The sequence below is a fragment of the Pseudophryne corroboree genome, chromosome 11 (genome assembly GCF_028390025.1).
Source record: "Pseudophryne corroboree isolate aPseCor3 chromosome 11, aPseCor3.hap2, whole genome shotgun sequence".
NCBI lineage: Eukaryota > Metazoa > Chordata > Amphibia > Anura > Myobatrachidae > Pseudophryne > Pseudophryne corroboree.
In genome coordinates, this window is record NC_086454.1 from 181,293,715 (window position 1) to 181,311,606 (window position 17,892).

General features: G+C 49.3%; 1 protein-coding gene across 2 annotated transcripts in view; it reads right to left on the reverse strand.

Annotated features, from left to right (window-relative positions):
• The window catches only part of LOC134970084 (transmembrane protein 272-like), a 212,314-nt gene extending 195,403 nt beyond the window's left edge, over nucleotides 1-16,911 (reverse strand). The window contains exons 1-2 of one of the 2 annotated variants that reach the window (XR_010189648.1): nucleotides 16,874-16,911; nucleotides 9,083-9,138 (exon numbers count right to left, since the gene is read on the reverse strand). Coding sequence is in view for 1 of the 2 variants with exons in the window: in XM_063946169.1 (XP_063802239.1) it covers nucleotides 9,079-9,138; nucleotides 16,874-16,898 (85 nt within the window). In the remaining variant the exon portion in view is untranslated. Of the gene's footprint in view, nucleotides 1-9,078; nucleotides 9,139-16,873 lie in introns of both variants that reach the window. The other variant, XM_063946169.1, reaches the window with a different exon arrangement.
• Between the last annotated feature and the right edge of the window lie 981 nt (nucleotides 16,912-17,892).

The window sequence follows — 17,892 nt, forward strand, 5'->3', positions numbered from 1 at the left end:
CCTGGCACCGTGGGGACATCTGTATACCTGGCACTGTGAGGGGCATTTGTATACCTGGCACTGTGTGGGCATCTGTATACCTGGCACTGTGGGGGCATCTGTATACCTGGCACTGTGGGGGCATCTGTATACCTGGCACTGTGTGGACATCTGTATACCTGGCACTGTGGGGGCATTTGTATACCTGGCACTGTGGGGGCATTTGTATACCTGGCACCGTGGATGCATCTGTAAACCTGGCACTGTGAGGGGCATTTGTATACCTGGCACTGTGTGGGCATCTGTATACCTGGCACTGTGGGGGCATCTGTATACCGGGCACTGTGGGGGCATCTGTATACCTGGCACTGTGTGGACATCTGTATACCGGGCACTGTGGGGGCATTTGTATACCTGGCACTGTGGGGGCATTTGTATACCTGGCACCGTGGATGCATCTGTAAACCTGGCACTGTGAGGGGCATTTGTATACCTGGCACTGTGGGGGCATTTGTATACCTGGCACTGTGAGGGGCATTTGAATACCTGGCACTGTGGGGGCAATTGTGGATCTGGCACTGCACTATTGGGGGCATATGTGTATCACGTCCCATTTTAACTGGCCACACCCATTTTTTTGGCGCGCGCGGGGGCAGACTTGTATGTCCCTCGAAGGATTTTATAAATATCCAAATGGCCCTCGGTAGAAAAAAGGTTCCACCCTCTGAGCTATGTATTGTACATCCGTGCGTACGAATGACAAGGACTGAGATGCCCACTGTCATGCCACTGCAATCATGCTTTGTGCGTCATTAGACGCCACCATCAGTCACACTAATGACACTTTCAGCAGCTCGACACTTTCACCAGACATTGTGTCTGCTACTTTCTGCTAATGCAGCTACGTAGTGTACATCCATGCATATGAATGACAAGGACTGAGATGCCCACTGTCATCCCACTGCAATCATGCTTTGTGCGTCATTAGACGCCACCATCGGTCACACTAATGACACTTTGACCAGCCCAATGCTAGGTGCAGATCATCCGTCTGAGTATGGCCTCCAATGTGAGCAATTCAGTGTCTATATACGTAACCACTATCAGCAACAGGCACAGGTCACTCCTATAGCATGCCCACATATGTTACAGCTGCGTCTAATTAGACAACCGCCTAGAAACGCCATACAGCAATACTGGCAGTTATGTTGGGTTGTGTGTCAGTGTGTGAGGTGCTGTGTGTACAGGTAGCTGTGCGTCAGTGTGTGTGGTGCTGGGTGCAGGGGGCTGTGTGTGTCAGTATGTGAGGTGCTGTGTGCACAGGGAGCTGTGTGTCAGTGTGTGAGATGCTGTGTGCACAGGGAGCTGTGTGTCAGTGTGTGAGATGCTGTGTACTGTACAGTGGGACAATGGGCGGGATGTACTAATGTACATCGCCGCCCATCGCCACCCTGCGCCACGATGCTGATCGCATATGTACTAACATATACGATCAGCATTGCGGAGGACAGCTCTTCCGATAAGAGCTGACCTCCGCGATGCGCATCGGCAGCCTGACTTCCGGGATTCGGCCCAGGAGTCAGTCTGCGCATGCGTGGGGTGACGGGGGTGGCCGCAGGGTATGTTAGGAGGGATCTGATCGGATCCCTCACACAGCGCCGCGGAGAGAAGCCCATAGGCTTCTATGGACTATTGCCAGCTAAAGCTGGCGTACCCCGCCGCGGCGCTGACCTGCCGGCCGGGGGTTAGTACATCAGGAAAATGCGGTAAACAGGGAGTTTACAGCATTTTCCGCTTAGTACATCCGGCCCTGTGTGTCAGTGTGTGAGGTGCGTCAGTGAGGGGGCTGTATTTGAGGGGCTGGATGCAAGGGGCTGTGTGTCAGTGTGTGGTGCTGGGTACAGGGAGCAGTGTGTGTCAGTGTATGTGGTGCTGGGTACAGGGGGCAGTGTGTGAGGGGCTGTGTGTCAGTGTGTGAGGTGCTGGGTACAGGGAGGCAGTGTGTGAGGTGCCGGTGAGGGGCTGGGTGTCAGTGTGTGTGGTGCTGGGTACACGGTACTGTGTGTCAGTGTGTGAGGTGCTGGGTACAGGGGGCTGCGTTTGAGGTGCTGGTGAGGGGCTGGGTACAGGGGGCTGTGTGTCAGTGTGTGTGGTGCTGGGTACAGGGAGCAGTGTGAGTCAGTTTGTGTGGTGCTGGGTAGAGGGGGGCACTGTGTGAGGTGTTGGGTACACGGGGCTGTGTGTCAATGGGTGAGGTGCTGGGTACAGGGGGCTGCGTTTCAGGTGCTGGTGAGGGGCTAGGTGCAAGGGGCTGTGTGTCAGTGTGTGTGGTGCTGGGTACAGGCGGGCACTGTGTGAGGGGCTGGTGAAGGGCTGGGTACACGGGGCTGTGTGTCAGTGTGTGAGATGTTGGGTACGGGGGCTGTGTTTCAATTGCTGGTGAGGGGCTGGGTGCAATGGGCTGTGTGTCAGTGTGTGTGGTGCAGGGTACAGGGAGCATTGTGTGTCAGTGTGTGTGGTGCTGGGTGCAGGGGGGCAGTGTGTGTGGTGCTGGTGAGGGGCTGTGTCAGTGTGTGAGATGCTTGGTACAGGGGGCTGTGTTTTAGGTGCTGGTGAGGGGCTGGGTGCAAGGGGCTGTGTGTCAGTGTGTGTGGTGCTGGGTACAGGTGGCAGTTTGTGAGGTGCTGGTGAGCATATACAGGGGAGGAGTTACAAAGTGTGCTTTGCAAAGGCAGAGGCATTCGCAGGGTGGGAGGGGGCATGCCAATGGCGTTAGAACGCAGTTGGCGTGGCGCGGTCAGGACAACAGAGGCATGTCTGGACCGTTGGGGGAGCGGGCCGTGGCGGCTGCATGACATCACATGCAGCCGCTGTGACCCAGGATGCGGTGAGAAGCAGGGCCGGCTCCAGGCCTACTAGCACCCTGAGCGAGAAAATTTAAGAGCGCCCCCAACCGGCGCGCGCGTTCCTGGAAAAGTGGGTGTGGTCTCTGGAAAAGTGGGCGTGGCCTCGTAACTTCATATAATCAAACTATAAATATATTTTCTACGCACACAATTAGCAGCCTTACACATAACAAGAAGGAGGGGGATGTCCGAAGACAAAAGTGGGCGCTGATTAAAAAAGGTTTTGGTTTAAAAGATAAATTAGTAATATTACTTCAGTTCTTTATGGAAAAACAGATCACCCTTCTGGCTGCCCACAATGGTGGACCTGGGTATCCACCGTGCTATACAGAAACAAAGAAAGGGTAATGTGGGGATCGTAAATCAATGGCTGCTGGTTTTGTAAATGTTAAACTTTGTTTATTGGTATAAAACTTCTAACAAATAGACATTAAATGGCTAGAGTGCCATTAACAATTCATATACACAATTAAATGAAAAAATAAATAAAAAACAGATTAAAACAATGATTAAAAATAATGACTGTGTCCTGGGCCTCAGAACTTGTAAGTGTTTAGGTACCAACCCTAGTTGATGTTAGTTCTCTTGCATGCATATGCCAGCTGTTAGTTGTAATAAGGGTTAGTGCATATTATGCTCAAACTGCACTTTGCAGGAGAGAAGGCTAAGTAATATTGAATAAAGCCTTTTTGATACTTCACCAAGAAGAGCTGATAGATGTGATATTCAATGGTATGGCTGGATGTAAAACGTGCCAATCCCGCAGCTGTCTCCTGACGGTGAGACTTGTTTGGTCCACTCACTGTTTAAATGGCTGTCCGCACAGCGGCGGTTCTCCTTAGCAGTGCCTGCTGTAGATGGTGTGGTGTGCTGTCTTGTAGCACTGAGCCTGAACAGGAGCGGAGACAGGGAATCGCACGTGCAAGTTCTGGGTAGCAGGGGACGCTGTAATGCCGTGATCCGCGGCTTCCGGGTTCGGGGCTTCCGGCTTCCGGTTGCGGTCTACCTGCGTTCCACAGTCGTAACAGGTCACCTGCCTGTTACGACTGTGGAACGCAGGTGGACCGCAACCGGAAGCCGGAAGCCCCGAACACGGAAGCCGCGGATCACGGCATTACAGCGTCCCCTGCTACCCAGAACTTGCACGTGCGATTCCCTGTCTCCGCTCCTGTTCAGGCTCAGAGCTACAAGACAGCACACCACACCATCTACAGCAGGCACTGCTAAGGAGAACCGCCGCTGTGCGGACAGCCATTTAAACAGTGAGTGGACCAAACAAGTCTCACCGACAGGATACAGCTGCGGGATTGGCACGTTTTACATCCAGCCATACCATTGAATATCACATCTATCAGCTCTTCTTGGTGAAGTATCAAAAAGGCTTTATTCAATATTACTTAGCCTTCTCTCCTGCAAAGTGCAGTTTGAGCATAATATGCACTAACCCTTATTACAACTAACAGCTGGCATATGCATGCAAGAGAACTAACATCAACTAGGGTTGGTACCTAAACACTTACAAGTTCTGAGGCCCAGGACACAGTCATTATTTTTAATCATTGTTTTAATCTGTTTTTTATTTTATTTTTCATTTAATTGTGTATATGAATTGTTAATGGCACTCTAGCCATTTAATGTCTATTTGTTAGAAGTTTTATACCAATAAACAAAGTTTAACATTTACAAAACCAGCAGCCATTGATTTACGATCCCCTCCGAGCGCCCACATTACCCTTTCTTTCTTACACATAACAGCCACAGTAGTGTTCCTTACACACAATGTCTCCAGTATAGCGCCAGATACACATAATGTGCAGTGCCAGATAGACATGATATGCCCCGCAGCAGTGTCAGTTACACATGACATGCCCCGCAGCAGTGCCAGCTACACATGACATGCCCCGCAGCAGTGCCAGCTACACATGACATGCCCCGCAGCAGTGCCAGCTACACATGATAGTATTCACTTTTTAGGGCAGGGTGTTGATCACAGGGAGGGCACATTTTTAAGTTAGGAGAGCAAAATGATGTACATACTGTAATGCTTGGTGCTCCCCTACCTACATGCCAAAGCACGGACAGTGCGCGCCGAAGGCGTGCAGGAAAAATTTAGGGGCGTTGCTTCGTGGAGAAGGGGTGTGGCCACATAATAGTGGCAATTCGCATTACACCACACAGTAGTGCAGCTAATACACATTGCACCAGGTAGAACCTCCTATACACACTGCGCCAGGCAGAGCAGGTTAGACACTTTGCGCCAGGCAGAGCACGTTAGACACTTTGCACCAAGCAGAGCACGTTAGACACTTTGCCTAGCCACAGACGCCTAGCGGGAACACTACATGGTATGCTCCCCAGCCGTGCCAGCTACACATGACATGCCCCCCAGCAGTGCCAGATACACATGACATGCCCCTCAGCAGTGCCAGATACACATGACATGCCCCCCACAGTGCCAGATACATAAATGCCCCCACAGTGCAGATATGCCCCCACAGTGCCAGATACATAAATGCCCCCACAGTGCCTGATACATAAATGCCCCCACAGTGCAGATATGCCCCCACAGTGCCAGATACATAAATGCCACCACAGTGCCAGATACATAAATGCCCCCACAGTGCAAGATACATAAATGCCCCCACAGTGCAGATATGCCCCCACAGTGCCTGATACATAAATGCCCCCACAGTGCAGATATGCCCCCACAGTGCCAGATACATAAATGCCCCCACAGTGCCAGATACATAAATGCCCCCACAGTGCAGATATGCCCCCACAGTGCAAGATACATAAATGCCCCCACAGTGCCAGATACATAAATGCCCCCACAGTGCAGATATGCCCCCACAGTGCCACATACATAAACGCTCCCACAGTGCCAGATACATAAATACCCCCACAGTGCAGATATGCCCCCACAGTGCCAGATACATAAACGCCCCCACAGTGCCTGATACATAAATGCCCCCACAGTGCAGATATGCCACCACAGTGCCAGATACATAAAAGGGGGGCAAGGGCAACAAAGTCCATTGCGGGCTTGGTGGCGAGCTTCGCTCTCCACAGGTTCTATTCTCTCTTTATGGGTGTCGTGTTTCCTCACACACCCACTCCATCACTCTCCCTTAAGATGGGTGCCACCCAACTACCAATGGTCCCAGCACCCAGCTGTTAACTGTCCCAGTGCATGCCAGATACAGCACAGAAAATGACCTTAACTCTTTCCCTGCTGTCAGGCACAATGTGTTCTGCCAGGCTGTATTATGTTGGGGCACAGAAGTAAGTTAAATGTCCATGGCAGCTCTGGTGGGGTGCCACGGATCTTACTGCAGGAAGCAAGATGATCTGCATCCATCTCTGCATAACTCCCAGGATTCGCTTCTGTCAACATATTTTATTACTGAAAGCCACAAACACTGGTTTGCCTATTACATGGACCACCAATCCAGGGTACCCCTGTAAGTGCCCCAAGGTGTTTCATGCTGCCATGGCACCCAGTTTGGGAACCCCTGGAATATGAGTATCCACTTGCGAGAAGTGAGGGCATCTCACATGCAGGAATGAAACATGCTACAGACATTTGCCACACAGTTCTCCTCACATGGCCACTGGCAGCTGTTGCTATGTGATTATTGGGATTGTTATGTTTGACTCCTGATTAAGAAAAGTACACTAATACCGCAACAGCGTAAATATACAAATGGCGCAGCCACCAGGATTAGCATTGAGACACCTGCCAGCGGCTTTGTAAATCCCAGGGGCTGCATACAAAGATGCAAAATCCTTCACAGATCAGTTGGTTACCACAATTCTGAGTAGCCCTATAGACGCAAAGCATGGCCGCAGGAAGTAAAACATCAAAGTCATTCTAGCTGCATATGGGATCACAGTTGCAGACTGATACACTCCAAAAATGGTCATGATATGCCAATGTTTCTGCCGGCACTTCCCATAACCACTCCATCACTGTAACCAGTTTGCGAATAAATCCTCTCCAGTGATGGATGCTGCCCGTGGGCTGCAGCAGACTACATATAGCAGGGCGGAGGGGCAAGTTAATACTTATATATAAGCAATTAAGGGGTCTACTCATGAAGCAGTGAAAAGTGTGGAGAAATGAGCCTGTGGAGAAGTTGCCCATGGCAACCAATCGGCTGCTCTGTACAACTGAACAGTATGCAAATTAGAAATGTTACTTCAATGCTGATTGGTTGCCATTGGCAACTTCTCCACTGGCTCACTTCTCCACACTTTTCACTGCTTCACGAATAGACCCCATTGTACCTTTAAAGTGTGTTATAAAACATGTGCTGGCTGGATGTTTGTCCCCGGGCATCAGCAGCGCCGCTGGGTTTATCACTGACACCGCTACACCAGCTGGAACACAGCACTCAGCTTCTCCTTCCTGTATAACCCGCCCCAGGCTCCTGTGTAACTAGCCAATGGAATCTGGTAGTGGGTTATAGAGGAAGGATAAGCTGAGAGGCAGATTTATTAAGCCTGGTGAAGTGATAAAGTGGAAGGTGATAAAGTACCAGCCAATCAGCTCCTAACTTCCATGTCATAGGCTGGGTTTGAAAAATGACAGTTAGGAGCTGACTGGCTGGTGCTTTATCACCTTCCACTTTATCACTTCACCAGGCTTAATAAATCTGAGTGCTGTTTCCCGATCTGTGCAGCGGTGGTTATGATATGCCCAGTTGTGCTGCTGATCCCTGGGGACAGGCAGCCAGTCTGTACACATTTTATAACACACATGAAAAGTATAATAAAGCTTAAGTTACATACAAGTATTAACCGACCCCAAACCCCCCCACCCCCCTTCCCCCCGCTCTATATGTGGCCTGTGCTGCATCCTCGGGCAGCGTCCACCACTGATCTTCTCTGCTGCCGTTGTGAGGCCATCACCGCACGTGTGCAGTGTGACTCTTAGTCACATGTGCAGTCAGCCTATAATCGCTCAACTGTGTAAAATAATCTGGTCTGAGTCCATCTCTGAATCATGCCCCGAGCTCTTTACTGCAAACAAAACAGACAGTTCCCTAGGCTAACATACAGTGCATCGGCATGTTAGGAACCTGTATATGGCGAGACTTACTGGTCTATTCATGAAGCAGTGAAAAGAGCGGAGAAAAGGTCCAGCGGAAAAGTGGACCATAGCAACCAATCAGCTTTGAAAGAAGTCTTTGTCAAGTACATTCTATAAAATGTAAGGGTGATGCTGATGGTTGCCATGGGCAACTTCTCCACTGGCCTGTTTCTCCACTTTTTTCACTGCTTCATGAAAAGACCCCTTAGAGCAGTGTTTCCCAACCGTGGTCCTCAAGGCACATTAATAGTCCTGGTTTTAGTGATATCCAGGCTTGAACACAGGTGACTTAATTAGTACCTCAGTTATTTTGATTTAACCATCTGTGCTGAAGCCTGGATATCACTAAAACCTGCACTGTTGGTGTGCATTGAGGACCGCGGTTGGGAATGCCTGCCTTAGAATGTGCAAACTCTATGTATCAAGCCTTGGAGAAAGATAAAGTGGAGAAATTGCTCAAAGCAACCAATAAGCTTCAGCCATTTCATAGACTGTGCTAGATAAATGACAATCAGAAGCTTATTGGTTGCTATGGGCAACTTCTTCACTTTATCTTTGTCCAAGGCTTGATACATCTCCCCACTGGCATATTTATAATGGCTGCAACCATTTTTTTCAATACTTACTCTCCAGAGTCAGCAGCTGCAGTGCTGCAGAAATCACCAGGAAAATGGCATGGCAGCAATTTTTCTGGCATTTGCGCATGCAAAGTAAGAAAATCACTCGGAAAATGGCTGCTGCACCATGTTCCCGGAGACCTGAACATGCACACTAGAGTCTGGGAAAGCGCTAGGATCCCCTAGTGAACCGATCGCCCACAGTCTACAGCGCTGCTGGCTAGAGAGATGAGGGCCCAGACAGAGTCTGCACACGGCCTTCTCCTCTCTTGCATCTCCCTCCCCCCCCCCAAATTTCCAATGCCTTCATGGACTGCTATAGCTATTGTTCTGTTTATCTTCATTGGGTGGGAAAAATGTGGGACCTAATAGGGCTGCAGGTTATTGTCTGTCATGTCCCATGCATTGTACCTTTTTGTTCTAATACTCCACATACAGTACATCAGCATACCCCCAAATAGAGATAATGTGGTCTATACTGTACCTACTGTGATCATCGCAATGCTCATCAAGCCCCACAGCGCCAAACTAATTATCCAGAATCCTGAAATACAATCAAATTATGGCCATATATCAATATACATTATAATCATTTCTCACAGATTGGATAGATAAATAAATGTAAGACTCCAGCTGGAGTTACTCCTGGCTGATATAGAGTTTTCAACAAAATAATTATGGCTGTGCCGACTGTACTGTGATAGGAAGACACAACCATAGCAGGTCAGTGTTAACCAGAGAAATAGAATTATCTATAAATTCTAATAGTTGTATATCTTACTTTTCTGTTATAATAAAGTGAAAAGCTTAAACAGCAAATCATAGCTTTCCAATTATTCCTCAAGCTTGTGTGTGGGCCAGGCAGGGTCATTGGTAGTGGTGAGGAATGGTCTATGTTGTAGCTCTGCACATTATGGGGCTTATTCTGAGACACTCGCAGCAACATCTATTGGCGGTCGCCCATCTGGTAGTTTATGCAATAGCCTACGGGGGTCATTCTGACCTGATCGCTCGCTGCAGTTTATTGCAGCGGAGCGATTAGGTCAGAACTGCGCAAGCGCCGCTGTCGTAGCCTAGCGATCACCTTTGCCTGATTGACAGGACGCGGTCCGGCTAACGCAGGCGTGGCCAGACCGCGTGGGGGGCGGGCCGCAGCCGCTGCATGACGTTACATGCAGACGCTGCGACCCTGGCAGCGACGAGTAGCTCCTGGCCAGCCCGCAAAAGCTTCACTGGCTGGGAGCTACTCCTTAAAGTACAAAAGCATCGCCGCTGTGCGATGCTTTTGTACTTCAGCGACAGGCAGGGACTGACATGCGGGGCAGGTTATCCCTGTGCTGGGCATCCCCCCGCATGTCTGTGTTCCTGATCGTAGCTGTGCTAAATTTAGCACAGCTACGATCAACTCGGAATGACCCCCTACATACTCTTTTTCTTGTGTACATTCGTGCGGCCGAATGTGTAAGGACTGGGGGGGTCATTCAGATCTGATCGCTGCTGTGCATTTTCGCACAGCAGAAAAAAACCACTACCCCTGTAGGTGCTGACTATCTGATCGCAGTACTGCAAAAATCGCTGCCCAGCGATCACATCTGAATGACCCCCTGAGATGCCCACTTTAGCACCTGGGCACGCCGTACTACAGATTGGTGCATCCTTATACACCACCATCTGTCACACCATGGAAACTTGCACCAGTCATATGGCAGGAGCAGTGGCCTCCTATGCATGTGGCTGTGTGTCTGGAAAGCAGAGACTTACAGTGACACACCTATAACCTGTACTTGTAACCGATGACTATGGGATACACTGAGTCTGCGGTGGTTTAGAGACCAACATACCTGTAACCTATGCCTGCTACAGTATACGTCATCACATGTACAGCGCTGATGTGTAAATGGCCCAAACACTGGGCCTAATTCAGACCTGATCGCAAAAGAAAATTTGTTCTCTAATGAGCAAAACCATGTACACTACAGGTGTGGCAGATAATAAGAATTTACTTACCGATAATTCTATTTCTCGTAGTCCGTAGTGGATGCTGGGACTCCGTCAGGACCATGGGGAATAGCGGCTCCGCAGGAGACAGGGCACAAAAGTAAAAGCTTTAGGATCAGGTGGTGTGCACTGGCTCCTCCCCCTATGACCCTCCTCCAAGCCTCAGTTAGGATACTGTGCCCGGACGAGCGTACACAATAAGGAAGGATTTTGAATCCCGGGTAAGACTCATACCAGCCACACCAATCACACTGTACAACCTGTGATCTGAACCCAGTTAACAGTATGATAACAGCGGAGCCTCTGAAAAGATGGCTCACAACAATAATAACCCGATTTTTGTAACAATAACTATGTACAAGTATTGCAGACAATCCGCACTTGGGATGGGCGCCCAGCATCCACTACGGACTACGAGAAATAGAATTATCGGTAAGTAAATTCTTATTTTCTCTGACGTCCTAGTGGGTGCTGGGACTCCGTCAGGACCATGGGGATTATACCAAAGCTCCCAAACGGGCGGGAGAGTGCGGATGACTCTGCAGCACCGAATGAGAGAACTCCAGGTCCTCCTCAGCCAGGGTATCAAATTTGTAGAATTTTGCAAACGTGTTTGCTCCTGACCAAGTAGCAGCTCGGCAAAGTTGTAAAGCCGAGACCCCTCGGGCAGCCGCCCAAGATGAGCCCACCTTCCTTGTGAAATGGGCATTTACATATTTTGGCTGTGGCAGGCCTGCCACAGAATGTGCAAGCTGAATTGTACTACACATCCAACTAGCAATCGTCTGCTTAGAAGCAAGAGCACCCAGTTTGTTGGGTGCATACAGGATAACAGCAAGTCAGTTTTCCTGACTCCAGCCGTCCTGGAAACCTATATTTTCAGGGCCCTGACAACATCTAGCAACTTGGAGTCCTCCAAGTCCCTAATAGCCGCAGGTACCACAATAAACTGGTTCAGGTGAAACGCTGAGACCACCTTAGGGAGAAACTGGGGACGAGTCCGCAGCTCTGCCCTGTCCGAATGGACAATCAGATATGGGCTTTTGTGAGACAAAGCCACCAATTCTGACACTCGCCTGGCCGAGGCCAGGGCAAACCGCATGGTCACTTTTCATGTGAGATATTTCAAATCCACAGATTTGAGCGGTTTAAAATGTGATTTGAGGAATCCCAGAACTACGTTGAGATCCCACAGTGCCACTGGAGGCACAAAAGGGGGTTGTATATGCAGTACTCCCTTGACAAACTTCTGGACTTCAGGAAGTGAAGCCAATTCTTTCTGGAAGAAAATTGACAGGGCCGAAATTTGAACCTTAATGGACCCCAATTTGAGGCCCATAGACACTCCTGTTTGCAGGAAATGCAGGAATCGACCGAGTTGAAATGTCTTCGTGGGGCCTTCCTGGCCTCACACCACGCAACATATTTTCGCCACATGTGGTGATAATGTTGTGCGGTCACCTCCTTCCTGGCTTTGACCAGGGTAGGAATGACCTCTTCCGGAATGCCTTTTTCCCTTAGGATCCGGCGTTTCACCGCCATGCCGTCAAACGCAGCCGCGGTAAGTCTTGGAACAGACATGGTACTTGCTGAAGCAAGTCCCTTCTTAGCGGCAGAGGCCATGAGTCCTCTGTGAGCATTTCTTGAAGTTCCGGGTACCAAGTCCTTCTTGGCCAATCCGGAGCCACGAGTATAGTTCTTACTCCTCTACGTCTTATAATTCTCAGTACCTTGGGTATGAGAAGCAGAGGAGGGAACACATACACCGACTGGTACACCCACTGTGTTACCAGAACGTCCACAGCTATTGCCTGAGGGTCTCTTGACCTGGCGCAATACCTGTCCAGTTTTTTGTTCAGGCGGGACGCCATCATGTCCACCTTTGGTCTTTCCCAACGGTTCACAATCATGTGGAAGACTTCCCGATGAAGTCCCCACTCTCCCGGGTGGAGGTCGTGCCTGCTGAGGAAGTCTGCTTCCCAGTTGTCCACTCCCGGAATGAACACTGCTGACAGTGCTATCCCATGATTTTCCGCCCAGCGAAGAATCTTTGCAGTTTCTGCCATTTCCCTCCTGCTTCTTGTGCCGCCCTGTCTGTTTACGTGGGCGACTGCCGTGATGTTGTCCCACTGGATCAATACCGGCTGACCTTGAAGCAGAGGTCTTGCTAAGCTTAGAGCATTGTTTTATGTGGAGTGAAGTCTCCAGACTTGATCACACTCCCTGGAAATTTTTTTCCTGTGTGACTGCTCCCCAGCCTCTCCGGCTGGCATCCGTGGTCACCAGGACCCAGTCCTGAATGCCGAATCTGCGGCCCTTTAGTAGATGAGCACTCTGCAGCCACCGCAGAAGAAACACCCTTGTCCTTGGAGACAGGGTTATCCGCTGATGCATCTGAAGATGCGATCCGGACCATTTTTCCAGCAGATCCCACTGAAAAGTTCTTGCGTGAAATCTGCCGAATGGAATCGCTTCGTAAGAAGCCACCATTTTTCCCAGGACCCTTGTGCAATGATGCACTGACACTTTTCCTGGTTTTAGGAGGTTCCTGACTAGCTCGGATAACTCCCTTGCTTTCTTCTCCGGGAGAAACACCCTTTTCTGGACTGTGTCCAGAATCAACCCTAGGAACAGCAAATTGTCGTCGGAAACAGCTGCGGTTTTGGAATATTTAGAATCCACCCATGCTGTCGTAGAACTACTTGAGATAGTGCTACTCCGACCTCCAACTGTTCTCTGGACCTTGCCCTTATCAGGATATCGTCCATTTTCTTTGAAGAAGAATCATCATTTCGGCCATTACCTTGGTAAAGACCCGGGGTGCCGTGGACAATCCAACCGGCATCGTCTGAAACTGATAGTGACAGTTCTGTACCACGAACCTGAGGTACCCTTGGTGAGAAGGGCAAATTGGGACATGGAGGAAGCATCCCTGATGTCCCGGGACACCATATAGTCCCCTTCTTCCTGGTTCGCTATCACTGCTCTGAGTGACTCCATCTTGATTTGAACCTTTGTATGTAAGTGTTCAAATATTTCAGATTTAGAATAGGTCTCACCGAGCCGTCTGGCTTCAGTACCACAATATAATGTGGAATAATACCCCTTTCCTTGTTGTAGGAGGAGTACTTTGATTATCACCTGCTGGGAATACAGCTTGTGAATTGTTTCCAATACTGCCTCCCTGTCGGAGGGAGACGTTGGTAAAGCAGACTTCAGGAACCTGCGAGGGGGAGACGTCTCGAATTTCCAATCTGTACCCCTGGGATACTACTTGTAGGATCCAGGGGTCCTGTACGGCCCCAGCGTCATGCTGAGGACTTGGCAGAAGCGGTGGAAGGCTTCTGTTCCTGGGAATGGGCTGCCTGCTGCAGTCTTCTTCCCTTTCCTCTATCCCTGGGCAGATATGACTGGCCTTTTGCCCGCTTGCCCTTATGGGGACGAAAGGACTGAGGCTGAAAAGACGGTGTCTTTTTCTGCTGAGATGTGACTTAGGGTAAAAAAGGTGGATTTTCCAGCTGTTGCCGTGGCCACCAGGTCCGATGGACCGACCCCAAATAACTCCTCCCCTTTATACGGCAATACTTCCATGTGCCGTTTGGAATCTGCATCACCTGACCGCTGTCGTGTCCATAAACATCTTCTGGCAGATATGGACATCGCACTTACTCTTGATGCCAGAGTGCAAATATCTCTCTGTGCTCTATAGTCAATAAAATACTGTCCCTGTCAAGGGTATCAATATTTTCAGTCAGGGAATCCGACCAAGCCACCCCAGCGCTGCACATCCAGGCTGAGGCGATAGCTGGTCGCAGTATAACACCAGTATGTGTGTATATACTTTTTAGGATATTTTCCAGCCTCCTATCAGCTGGCTCCTTGAGGGCGGCCGTATCTGGAGACGGTAACGCCACTTGTTTTGATAAGCGTGTGAGCGCCTTATCCACCCTAAGGGGTGTTTCCCAACGTGCCCTAACTTCTGGCGGGAAAGGGTATACCGCCAATAATTTTCTATCGGGGGAAACCCACGCATCATCACACACTTCATTTAATTTATCTGATTCAGGAAAAACTACATGTAGTTTTTTCACACCCACATAATACCCTTTTTTTTGTGGTACTTGTAGTATCAGAAATATGTAACACCTCCTTCATTGCCCTTAACATGTAACGTGTGGCCCTAAAGGAAAATATGTTTGTTTCTTCACCGTCGACACTGGAGTCAGTGTCCGTGTCTGTGTCTATGTCGACCGACTGAGGTAAATGGGCGTTTTAAAGCCCCTGACGGTGTTTGAGACGCCTGGACAGGTACTAATTTGTTTGCCGGCCGTCTCATGTCGTCAACCGACCTTGAAGCGTGTTGACATTATCACGTAATTCCTTAAATAAGCCATCCATTCCGGTGTCGACTCCCTAGAGAGTGACATCACCATTACAGGCAATTGCTCCGCCTCCTCACCAACATCATCCTCATACATGTCGACACACACGTACCGACACACAGCACACACACAGGGAATGCTCTGATAGAGGACAGGACCCCACTAGCCCTTTGGGGAGACAGAGGGAGAGTTTGCCAGCACACACCAAAACGCTATAATTATACAGGGACAACCTTTATATAAGTGTTTTCCCTTATAGCATCTTAATATATAATCATATCGCCAAATAAGTGCCCCCCCTCTCTGTTTTAACCCTGTTTCTGTAGTGCAGTGCAGGGGAGAGCCTGGGAGCCTTCCCACCAGCAGTTCTGTGAGGGAAAATGGCGCTGTGTGCTGAGGAGATAGGCCCACGCCCCCTATTCCGGCGGGCTCTTCTCCCGGTTTTTCTGAGACCTGGCAGGGGTGAAATACATCCATATAGCCTCAGGGACTATATGTGATGTATTCTTTTTAGCCAGAAAAGGTATTAACATTGCTGCCCAGGGCGCCCCCCCCAGCGCCCTGCACCCTCAGTGACCGTTGGTGTGAAGTGTGCTGAGAGCAATGGCGCACAGCTGCAGTGCTGTGCGCTACCTCATGAAGACTGAAAAGCCTTCAGCCGCCGGTTTCTGGACCTCTTCTTACTTCGGCATCTGCAAGGGGGTCGGCGGCGCGGCTCCGGTGACCCATCCAGGCTGTACCTGTGATCGTCCCTCTGGAGCTAGTGTCCAGTAGCCTAAGAAGCAAATCCATCCTGCACGCAGGTGAGTTCACTTCTTCTCCCCTAAGTCCCTCGTTGCAGTGAGCCTGTTGCCAGCAGGACTCACTGAAAATAAGAAAACTATCAAAACTTTTACTCTAAGCAGCTCTTTATGAGAGCCACCTAGATTGCACCCTTCTCGGCCAGGCACAAAAACCTAGCTGAGGCTTGGAGGAGGGTCATAGGGGGAGGAGCCAGTGCACACCACCTGATCCTAAAGCTTTTACTTTTGTGCCCTGTCTCCTGCGGAGCCGCTATTCCCCATGGTCCTGACGGAGTCCCATCATCCACTAGGACGTCAGAGAAATAACATGTGCAGAGACAGTTGGATTTGGGTGGGTTATTTTGTTTCTGTGCAGGGTAAATACTGGCTGCTTTATTTTTACACTGCAATTTAGATTGCAGATTGAACACACCCCACCCAAATCTAACTCTCTCTGCACATGTTATATCTGCCCCTCCTGCAGTGCACATGGGTGGTCATTCCGAGTTGTTCGCTCGCAAGCTGCTTTTAGCAGCTTTGCACACGCTAAGCCGCCGCCTACTGGGAGTGAATCTTAGTATAGTAAAATTGCGTACGAAAGATTAGCAGAATTGCGAATAGACACTTCTTAGCAGTTTCTGAGTAGCTCCACACTTACTCTGCAACTGCGATCAGTTCAGTCAGTTTCGTTCCTGGTTTGACGTCACAAACACTCCCAGCGTTCGCCCAGACACTCCCCCGTTTCTCCAGCCACTCCCGCGTTTTTCCCAGAAACGGCAGCGTTTTTTCACACACACCCATAAAACGGCCAGTTTCCGCCCAGAAACACCCACTTCCTGTCAATCACATTACGATCACCAGAACGAAGAAAAAACCTCGTAATGCCGTGAGTAAAAATCCTAACTGCATAGCAAATTTACTTGGCGCAGTCGCAGTGCGAACATTGCGCATGCGCAATTAGCGGAAAATCGCTGCGATGCGAAGAAAATTACCGAGCGAACAACTCGGAATGACCACCATGGTTTTGCACATTAGAGAACAATTTTGCTGCTGCGATCAAGTCTGAATTAGGCGCTTTGTCTATACACACGTTTAGATCAATGGAAGTGGCACTTACCTTCACTAAGTGACAGCCTCATCATATGTATTATCTGAAAGATGCATTGTTTGTGGTTACAATTCTCTCCTTTTTTGATATACAATGTCAAATACTTAAAAGAATCAACTTTATAATTTAATATACTGGTAATTTAATACAATTTATAAACTATATTGTCTTATCTTAAAAAAAAAGTGTTCCATCCGCGCTGTTTGATTCCCATTTGATGAACATTAAATACAGTATATCATATCACCCCTATCACCCACCGCACTGGAAATTATCTTCAAAATCTGAAAGGAAACACTTGACATATTTTGCATGCAGGTAGCACTCACTCTCCTATAGTAGATAGGGGGAGGAACCCAGAACAATTAGGTAGATAAGTCTGTACTGAACTAGAGAGGAAAGAATTAGTTTTCTTGTGGTCCCCAATGACATATATGCTCTGGCCACCAGTCACTGTCACTGGCCACACGGACATATTCCCAGTGTTCCCAGACATGCACTACAGTATTTACACTAATGCATTGGCAGCTTCGATCCTGTACACAGATACTGTGCGGAATATGCAAATGTTACCAGTGTCGGACTGGGGCATGTAGGGCCCACCGGGGGAATACAGTGGTAGGGGCCCATGTTAGGGGTGTGGCCAGTCTGCATAGGGGGTGTGGCCTGCTTCCTCACTGGTTTGACTAACCACTAGAGTGCAACGTCTGGGCCCCTTCATAAATATATACAGTAAATTCAGCTGCTGCATGCATGATAATGTGCCAGATTAATAGCAGATTAATAACAGCAATGCACTGTAGAAAATACACCATAGTCCAGTATAAGGTAACATATGTATAATGTATAATTCAAGTGCATAGTCTGGAACTTGATCCTTAGAGCAGAAGGTGGACCCCCAGGCAGTAGGGCCCACCGGTGGTTTCCCCTGTGGGCCAGTCCAAGCCTGAATGTTACTCTCAGGCACCAAGATTTGCAGTGAGACGCCCACAGACAACTTCACAGATTCCAGCAACTGCGCACAAAGC